Source organism: Dama dama, chromosome 14 (genome assembly GCF_033118175.1).
Source record: "Dama dama isolate Ldn47 chromosome 14, ASM3311817v1, whole genome shotgun sequence".
Taxonomy (NCBI): domain Eukaryota; kingdom Metazoa; phylum Chordata; class Mammalia; order Artiodactyla; family Cervidae; genus Dama; species Dama dama.
The window spans coordinates 61,989,731-62,000,131 of NC_083694.1; the positions used below are offsets into that span (position 1 = coordinate 61,989,731).

A 10,401-nucleotide genomic window follows, 5' to 3' on the forward strand; every position below is an offset into this window, starting at 1 on the left:
AATCAAACCAGGGTGTCCTGCTCTGCAGGCAGATTCTTTACCATAGGAGCTACCAGGGAAGCCCTAACAATGTGTGCTTCCATACAAAAATTAGTCTTGTTAAAGCAAACTTCTCTGACCTGCGCAAGGATTCCATTAACTGTTCAAAAAGACAAAGATGAGAGTGCAGTCCTCCTAGGTTCCCTTACTCTGCTGCTCTCCCCAGGTGTCCCTTCCCAGTAAAGTCTTTCACTTTATCAGCAAGACAAAAACCAAAGATGAATAAGAGACATGCTCTGTTCTGCACCCTGTAGTAAGGGAAACAAACATTTGGGCTACAGTTTCTATAAGGCATGGTGGTGGGATGGAAGGACCACCGAGAGGGGAAAAGACCAAGTCTCCTTAAAGCTCTTGGTGATGTCGGAACATGATCGTAAGACTCAGTAGCTCCTAAGTGAAGGCGGGGGCTCCGCTCTCAGACTCCCTCCTCCTCCGCCTTCTCTTGCTGGGCTGTGTTTAGTTGCTCAGCCGTGTCCGACTCTGCGACCACATGGACTGTAGCCCATCAGGCTTCTCCGTCCATGGGGATTCTCGAGACAAGAATACTGGAGTGGGTTGCCATGCCCTCTTCCAGGGGATCTTCCCAACCGAGGGATCAAACCCGGGTCTCCCAAACTGCAGGCAGACTCTTTACAGTCTGAGCCGCCAGGGAAGCCCTTTGATTTTTAGTAAGTTTACCAAACTGTATGACTATCAGTACAACTCACTTTTAGAACATTTCCATCACATCAGTAAGATCCCTCCTGCCTGCTTACAGCCAGTCCCCTTTCTGACCTCCAGCCCCAGGGAAACCAATCTGTATATTTTTAAAAACATGTATCTAGGATTTTATCATTGCTATTAATTAACAATAGCAATGATTGCTGTAATAAGAGTGTGAACAATTTTATGACTCATTATACATATTACAAACTATTTTCCAAAGCAGCCATACCATTTTACAAGGCTGTAGAGTTGCATTTCATTGTGCACTCTCAAGAATTTTTAAATAATATCTAATTGTTTTCCTTTGTATTTTTTGATGACTGAAACAGACCATTTTTTTATTTGTGTGTTTACAGATTTTATTTGTTCTGAATGAATTTCCACTTTGTGTTCTTCCCTCTTACTGAGATCCTCTTAAGTTAATTTTTTATTGGTATGAGCTTCTCATATAACTTGTCATTTACATATTATATGCTGCTGGTATTTTCCCCACTGAGGTTTGCCTTTTTATTTTATTCTTTTTTTGATATATGCAAAGGTTCATTTTTACATGATCAAATATGTCCATCTTTTTATTTTTCTTTGTGATCTTTGTCCATGCCTTTGAGGCTAAGAGTTATTTCCCTCTCAAGAGCTTTGACAGAAGTTCAGTTTTATGTTCTGTTTTGTCTTGCTAAGAATTAACACATCATTTCTCTTGGAATCTGTCACTTCTGGTGACCTCCTTTGTCAAATACTTAATTCTTACCTATTTTAGGCCATATTACAAGGTTATCTGGTTCTGTGCCAGTGATTTTTTTGATGGGTGCACTTAGAGAATGAGGAAACTGACACATATGCAAGAGAGGGAGACCTGGGAGGAAACCTTGTTACTCGCAGGTAATGGACCAGGGGATGCTCTCAGTCTGGGTGGACCTAGCCTCCTGTTGCTAAGGCCCCGAGTACGCCTTTCTGTGGGAGTTACAGGGAGGCAGCGTTTGGACTCAGCTCTTGAGCACTTTCATGGGCAGCTTCGGAAAGTATCTGACATATTCTAGTGAAAAAGAGGAGGCTCCCCGCCCATAATATGGTCACTGGAGGTCTGTTCCGTGTTAGGTGCCAGTTCAGAGAGGAAGACCTCCAGGTCCCCTTCCAACTCCAGAATCTCAGATCTCTCTAGATACTGTGCTTGCTTTCATTTATTCAACAAATTTTATTGAGCATTTAATATGTCAGTGGCGCTCGTCTAAGCTCTGGGGATGCAGCAGTGCAGAAAACAGTTTCTGCCACTGTATACTTCTATTCAAGGGGAAGACAGTCAGTAAAGAAACAAATTCATATATTTATAATGTCAGGTAAAGATAGGTAATATAAGTAAAAATCAATTCATCAATTGATGCTTTTGAACTGTGGTGTTGGAGAAGACTCTTGAGGGTCCCTTGGACTGCAAGGAGATCCAACCAGTCCATCCTAAAGGAGATCAGTCCTGGGTGTTCATTGGAAGGACTGATGTTGAAGCTGAAACTCCAATACTCTGGGCACGTGATGCGAAGAGCTGACTCATTTGAAAAGACCCTGATGCTGGGAAAGATTGAGGGCAGGAGGAGAAGGGGATGACAGAGGATGAGATGGTTGGATGGCATCGCTGACTCAATGGAGATGAGTTTGAGTAGACTCCAGGAGTTAGTGATGGATAGGGAGGCCTGGAGTGCTGTGGTCCATGGGGTCTCAAAGAGTCGGACACAACTGAGCGACTGAACTGAACTGGTAAGTAAAAATGAAGCAGAGTAAGAAGAGCTGTTTTATATTACAAGCTCAGTGAAGACAATGAGGTGACATTTGAGCAGAGGTCTAGACAATGCAAAGTAATGGATGGGGTGAGGGCTGAGGGCAGGAGGAGTCAGCCAGGAAGGGGAAGGAAGGACAAGCACCCAGGCCCAGAGGCATCACTTGTGTGAGGCCCTGAATGCAGAGAAGTGATCCAGCGGTGAGCCCAATTTCTCACATAGTCAGTTTATTAACAGTTGGATCTGTTGATCTCATTTTTCAGTATCATCATAAGAGCTATAATTTATTAATTCCCATGTGCCAAGCTTTGCTGATCACCTGTGTGTAATGACTACTAAGTCTCACAACAGCACTGCAAGCTAGGTCCTCCTGTCCCCATTTTACAGATGGGAAAACACGCTCACTGCTTCTTCTCAGGAACGTTCATCTCGGTCCAGACTGCCCCACTGGGGAAATACTCAGTTCACAGCTGTCTGTTACATGCTCAGTGCATACAGATTAGGCCAATGCGCACATGTCTATAGAGAAGCACTAGAGACTTCTGTGATAAACTCACACCGGAAACTTGACTGCCAGCCCTAGCCTATTTGCCTACTTAACTTGAAGAGAAAAAGTACAGTAGGCACTTAGGAGGAATAATTCCTTTATTTGAAGTTGCTCTCTGAGCTGGTCCTCTTTAAACTAGCAGAATATAACATCATGGCAATGCCCTTTCCTTCACTGCACTGCAGTATTGTTAATTGTAAGTCTAGACCTTTCAACAAGTAGAAAATCCTTATCCTAGAACCTTAGAAATGTAGGAGTTGACATAAACTTCCAGTTTCCAAGAAAATCATGCATACAATTGAAGAGGACATGGAAACTACACGGAGTAAGGGTGTGGTCAGGGAAAGTGTTAGTCGCTCAGCCGTGTCTGACTCTTTGCAACCCCATGGACTGTAGCCCACCAGGCTCCTCTGTCCATGGAATTCTCCAGGCAAGAATACTGGAGTGGGTAGCCATTCCCTTCTCCACAGGGTCCTCCCGACCCAGGGATCGAACCTGGGTCTCCTGCACTGAAGGCAGATTCTTTACCATCTGAGCCACGGTAGGCAAAACCTCCTAAGATTTTTTTGAGTCTGCACCACAGTGCCCCTCTGCTTCTTCAAACAGCCCCTCCCTGTCAGCATCATCGTGAGTTTCCATTCTTCACGCTTGTGGGGGCCTCGTGGGGACCTGGCTCTCTGTAGCTTTCTGTGTGTCCTTTGCACAAGGGAGGAATTGTGTCTAACAGCCCCTAATTCTGGCTGCATAAAGCATCTCTACAAAGACTTCCATTTTGTCGTCCCTTTGAGGGGAAAGGGCATGCTTCAGGCTGAGAGAATTGCTGTGAAGCTCCCACACCCAGCTCACTCCTGCTTCCTGCCTTCCACGGCTGAAGGTTTTAAGGTTCCCGCTTTAGCACAGTTCTTTAAAACTTCAAACTTCAAGTGAGACGTGAAGTCACGTTACAGTAACAAGCCTCCCTATTTTGCCCGGTAGAGCCAGTGGGTAGGTGGGGTCCCACGTGATGCTGAGATGGGGCTGCCTCCATAAGTTTTCTCAGGTTCCCCTTAAAATGACACTTGGCCATATGGGAACGCTTACTCTCCACATTTTTGATTTTCAAGTTTTCTATTCATAAAATAATTGGTTCTCAGAACTGCTGACAGGTGAAAATAACAAAAATAAAGCTGATTTGAATTTAATCATCCGTTCACTATAATCATTAACAAAAGAGGCAAGGATTAGCCCTGTTCTGGTCTTCGCTGAGATTTTCCCACAAGTAACAGGCATGGGACTCCTACCTACTTTGCAGGGTTGGTGTGAATCACCAATGAAATAGTGTCTGTAAGGCGGCTGATGCAATTTTTTTTCTCCTTCTCACAGTCATAATAATAATTTCAGAGAAGCAAATGCTTGGAAAATGAAAGTTGCTGTTCGGGGTTGACACAGAGGGTTTACAGAGATTTGTCCCTCAAAAGGGGGCACATTCTTTTTTGTATAGAATGTTCAGTTCAGTTCAGTCACTCAGTCATGTCCAACTCTTTGCGACCCCATGAATCACAGCACGCCAGGCCTCCCTGTCCATCACCAACTCCCGGAGTTTACTCAAACTCATGCCCATCGCGTTGGTGACACCATCCAACCATCTCATCCTCTGTCGTCCCCTTCTCCTCCTGCCCCCAATCCCTCCCAGCATCAGGGTCTTTTTCAATGAGTCAACTCTTCACATGAGGTGGCCAAAGTATTGGAGTTTCAGCTTCAGCATCAGTCCTTCCAATGAACACCCAGGACTGATCTCCTTTAGGATGGACTGGTTGGATCTCCTTGCAGGCCAAGGGACTCTCAAGAGTCTTCTCCAACACCACAGTTCAAAAGCATTAATTTTTCGGCGCTCAACTTTCTTCACAGTCCAACTCTCACATCCATACATGACCACTGTAAAAACCATAGCCTTGACCAGATGGACCTTTGTTGGCAAAGTAATGTCTCTGCTTTTTAATATGCTATCTAGGTTGGTCATAACTTTCCTTCCAAGAAGTAAGTGTCTTTTAATTTCATGGTTGCAGTCACCATCTGCAGTGATTTTGGAGCCCAAAAAAATAAAGTCTGACACTGTTTCCACTGTTTCCCCATCTATTTCCCATGAGGTGATGGGACCAGATGCCATGATCTTAGTTTTCTGAATGTTAAGCTTTAAGCCAACCTAAGTATAGAATGTTAGATTCTTTCAATTCTCAAGTGCTTTACAATTTTCAAAATTTCACATATATGATTTCATGTAATCGTATAATAATCCTTTTTTCCTCCTACCCCTTAAAAGAGGGCACTTTCTTATGGTAACAGTAATCCTGGAGGGTCTGAAACATTCCCTCTGCATAACCCTGTAACTCTACAGAGTTGGAGACTGCTTTATCGTTGAGTACACTAGTTCATGTGTGTGTGTGTGTGTGTGTGTGTGTCTGTATGTCTGTCTGTCTGTCTGTCTATCATTGCATCCAAGTCCTTCCTTGTGGATGAGGTGCCCTCTGAACCCCACATTGGCCGGCTGGGCCTTTGCTCTAAGGCTTTGTAAGAAGGGACGGGACCTAGGTGTCTGCCATAGAAGCTTTATTGGAGTTCTGGTCCATCTGGGGTATAAGACTGAGGTGGGAGGAAGGGTTCCCCGACACCTGGCAGATTACCATTTGTGACAACAGTTCACACCCCCCATCAGTCACAAGGAAGGTGGTCCCTGATATCCTGCCATGGCCTGAACAAACACGGGGTTCAGCAGCCACAGTAGTAGTAATAGAAGCAGCTGACAGTTACTGACCACCTGCTAGGTACTATATTTTTCCCATTTGATCCTGATCACAACCCAGTGAGACAGAGACCATGATTATCCCCAGGGTGTCGAAGCCCAGTGATGTGCCCAGTGTCACATAGCAGTGTATGTGTCCACATATACACAGGGAAAGTCATCTTTCCTTCCCTAATAAAACCTCCATGGAAACGCCACAAGCCCACATTTCCCCTCCACCCACCCAGCACCCACCCACAGGTCTACTCTTTGAGCCCGGTGAGTTGTTTCTGATTGATGTGGGTGTGTCCCACTTCCCACAATGGAGAATAAACCCCCCACGTTCAGGGTCCATGAGGACTCCGTAGCTCCCCATCGTGTGTCTCAGGGAGTGTCTCCAGGGTGGTTGGGGCCAAGACAGCAGCTGGCATCTGCTGGGACAGTGTCACCAGGGAGGGGTCGGGAAGAAGACTGCCGAGTGCACACTTCTTTTGTTGGGATTGGTCCCCTTGCCCAGGAGACGTTTTTATACAGCGAGTAGAACAAGCCTAGAGATGACACCAGGTTCAAAAACTCTGCCAGGAGCAAGGGTGAGAATTGGTAGTGTAATAGAAGAAACCAAAAATCTGCTCACTGGTGAATCATCCAAAGAGAATAAGCCATCTGGGGCCAGTTAGCATGGGGACAGGCCACCCTCATGCATTCATGGGCCCTGAAGACTTCGTCATGTGGGAACACTTCCTTATTTATCAAACACGCGTGTATTTGTGTGCGACACATACCACATGTATAAAATTATGTACCAGGCAGGACCGAATCACTCTATTATTAACTCATTTAATCTTCAGAAGCCAGGTGAAGTTGGTACCGTTGTTATCTTTGTTTCACAAAGGAGGAAAGTGAGATGTGGGGAGATAATGTGATCAGGATCCCAGAGCTAGTGTCACAAAGCCAGGATGACCACCCAGCCAAGTGGTACAGTTGTGCACTATGATGATGCTGAAATATTAAGAGAATGTGAGCTACTTCCAAACAGATGTTGTGACAAGAAACAAACCATGCATTTGAGAAATAGTTGTATGCAAACTTATTATTTTCTTTATGTTTGAGATATGTTTAGGAATAAGTCTATTTATTTAGACTTATTTAGAAATAATCATTTAGAAAATCTAGAAATTTTTCTAATTATTAGATAATTTAGAAATTTTTATTTTGTAGGTATTTAGAAAGTTTCATTTTTAAAGGAACTTGTTTCCCTCACAAATTGAAAAATGTATTTTAAAAGAAAGAGGTTGGGACTTCCCTGGTGGTCCAGTGGTTAAGATTCTGAGTTCCCAATGCAGGGGGCATGGGTTCGATCCCTAGTTAGGGAACTAAGATCCTATATACCACACAGTACAGCCAAAATAATACTAATAATTTAATTAAATGAAAGAGCTCCGTCTCTCCCCACTGCTGCTAAGCCCTAGCCCCTAGCCATGGTCAAGACCCTCCCCACATGTTTCTCCCATCCTTGTCTAGGTCACGGGGAGGCTTGGATGAGAAGCACTTTAGACAGTCAGGACATGGCTCCCACTTCTGTTGAAAAGAAGACGTGGCCTATGATCACTTATACAAAACCCTAAGATATTAGCACAGGATGTTTGCAGAGATCAAACCCCAACTACCACCTATAAGAAAGTTAAAGATGTATGCATGACCTGCCAGAGACTGGATGTTGGGTAAAAGCTTTATGACTTTGGAAAACTTCTGGGCATCTCTGGGCTTTGTTGTTCTCATCTGAGAAATGGGAGGGGGGACGGTACATAAGACCTAGGGCTGTGGTGGCAGAATAAGCCACCACATTGGTACTTGAAAAGTGCTAAATATGGTACCCAACATGTACTCACCAAATTTGAGCATCGCATGATGTTAGCTGTTTACACCGCTGTGATCCAGGGGTCAAGGGCTAAGTCCTGTTGAGTCAGTATGATTGTCACTCCAGGAAATCGGAAACAACAAACAGAGACACAGGCTGAAAGTAACTGGAACTCGGTCACATTAATAGCCTCTCTCAGGAGGCAACGTCCATGTCATCCCACATGTATCCCTCCCAACCTTGGTTACTGAGCCTCTTGTTCTTTGGGCTACCCTTGTATCTTTCCAATACATTCCTCTTTTTTTTTTCCCTTAAAAGAAAGAAAGGAAGTGGTCAAAGATATAAATAGTATAGATACGTGACTTTATACAAAATCCTTATCTGTGAGACAGGCAGGGCAGAGACTTGTTCCCATGCTCTGTGAGGGATTACAGATCACAGACCTGTGTGCTTTGACCAAGACAGTCAGTGACGGGACATGTGGAACTTAAATCCCAGACCTAACTGTGCCTTCGTAGAGTATATACCATGCTGGGGAGGTGACAATATGTGTTCAAAAGTAACAACTGGATGTAGTTCTTAAGCCTTCAAGTAACCTGTTTTGTCTAAGTTCTGGGCCTGGAGATGCAGCTGTGGAATGCTAGCAGCCCTGGCCCTAGGAGAAAGGGTCTTGTTCACTGTTCATTTTGTTTTCTCCTGTTCATGGCAAACTGGTCTCCTGAATGGATCATCCATTTGGTGATTATGTGGTGAAAGGCGAGTCTTGGCTGTGCCTAGTGTAATATAAATCCTTACCAATACAAAGTGAAGAGTGAAAGTGAAAGTCACTCAGTCGTGTCTGACTCTTTGCGACCATGGACTTATATAGTCTGTGGAATTCTCTAGGCCAGAATACCAGAGTGGGTAGCCTTTCCCTTCTCCAGGGGATCTTCCCAACCCAGGGATCGAATCTGCATTGCAGACAGATTCTTTACCAGCTGAGCCACAAGGGAAGCCCAGGAATACTGGAGTGGGTAGCCTATCCCTTCTCTGGGGGATCTTCCCAACCCAGGAATCAAGAACCAGGGTCTCCTGCATTGCAGGTGGATTCTTTACCAACCGAGCTATCAGGGAAGCCCTACCAATACAAAACAAAGGCTTATTAGAAGCTTACTAAAACTTGAAAGCAATGAGGTATATACAGTTTACAAGTTAGCCAATGTGTATTTATGACTTTTGTGTATTTACCTGGTGTAGTTACCTGGTGCCCAGCAGTCACTGAAGAAGCCTGGGTTTCACTGCAGAGAGACATAAACTGAGAAGATGAATTGCAGGTAACTATCTCAAGCTCTGCTTTGAACTTCTCATTCACATCTTATTCTTTTCTTTTCCTCTCAAGGGTCGAGATTACTGTTCGGAAGAAGAAGATATCACATAGCACCAATCCTACCACTCAAACCGGGAGCTACTACTGTGTAAATAGGTTACACCCCAGTTGAAATCTTTGCAAAGGTCGGTTCTCTTCAGCGAACAGCACTATAGCAAAAGAAGATCGTTCCGTATCGTATGCCCCATTAAATTACAGTGTTTCTTAATGAACTTGCAAAGGAATATTGCTAAAAACAAACAAAAACTGTTATCGAACTTTCTTTGTTGCTGCTAGTTAAAACTTGTTGCAACTTTTCACTTCTCTCAGTGTCCAGGTCTGCAGCAAAATTCTGCAATTTCACCTTAAAGATACTGTTGGTTTTACAGATGCTCTCCAACCTATTTTCTAAAAGATGAGGTAGTGGTGAACTCAGATATCCAACTTCTGTTCTAGACTGGTTCTGCTTCTAAGACAAGCACCTCCTTCCCCCCTCCCTCCTCCCTGCCTCCCCCAGCAGTCCAGAGCCTTGCTTCTCACTGGCATTGTTGCGCTTTGGAGATGGGATGGTTGCTATGGCAAGCCTAGTTTCTCTGCTAAGAAGTAGAGACGCTATTATCAATTCAAAGCATGTCGTGACATGACTCCTGGAAGTGACATAGGAGCGGGCAGCAGGTGGTTTCATTTCCTGGGTCTCTTAATCAAAGATCAAGCTTGCAACATCAGTTTTGCTCAGATGCAGACGGAAGTGTGATCACAATCATTTTGAATCCCTCTTGCCCACTTTTTTTTCTAAGAAAATAAACATTTTACTGTTTTTATGTATCCTTGTCTTCTCCCATTCATCCAGCTCAATGTTTTATGATGATCCTGGGTGCGGAAGCTGAGTCCTCCTAGCAATGGCCCCTTGATGGCTCCCTACCATCCCATGTACCACCCACCACGCGAGCGCAGTGCTGGCAGTGGTCAGAGGTGATGAGGGGACACCCCGCGGCTTGTTAGGAGGGCCTGAAACCACCCCGTTACCTTTCACTTTGTCAGCAAATAGACCACCCTACTTCCTAATCCTCTCCCTTCGAGATGTCACGTGGGCCTTGCCACTGCTATTCTCTTGTTGGCAGCGCTGGATGGTGCAGTGAAAAGCCTTTGCCGCCTGGAAAACGTAGTATCCCATTGACACTGGTGATGATTTTCAGAGATGCGAAAGCCAAAGCCCCGGGCCGTAGTGGGGAACATGAACTGTGGGTTTGGTAGAGTTTATTTTTCCATATTCTATGAAGAGAATGATCTCTTCTCAAAGACAGAAGTAATATTTTTAACACATGTTGTCACAAGTAAATAGCAATCAAAAGGAGAAAATAACTTTTGTATTTTTTTAACATG

The 10,401-nt window shown here is 44.4% G+C and overlaps 1 protein-coding gene across 3 annotated transcripts in view; it reads left to right on the forward strand.

Moving 5' to 3' along the window:
* Nucleotides 1-9,843, forward strand: part of C14H1orf21 (chromosome 14 C1orf21 homolog) — a 234,267-nt gene extending 224,424 nt beyond the window's left edge. For all 3 annotated transcript variants that reach the window (XM_061160913.1, XM_061160912.1, XM_061160914.1), the window contains one exon: nt 9,052-9,843. In XM_061160913.1, the coding sequence (XP_061016896.1) occupies nt 9,052-9,090 (39 nt within the window). In that variant the 3' untranslated portion in view covers nt 9,091-9,843. The remainder of the gene's footprint in view (nt 1-9,051) is intronic.
* Nucleotides 9,844-10,401: the final 558 nt, after the last annotated feature.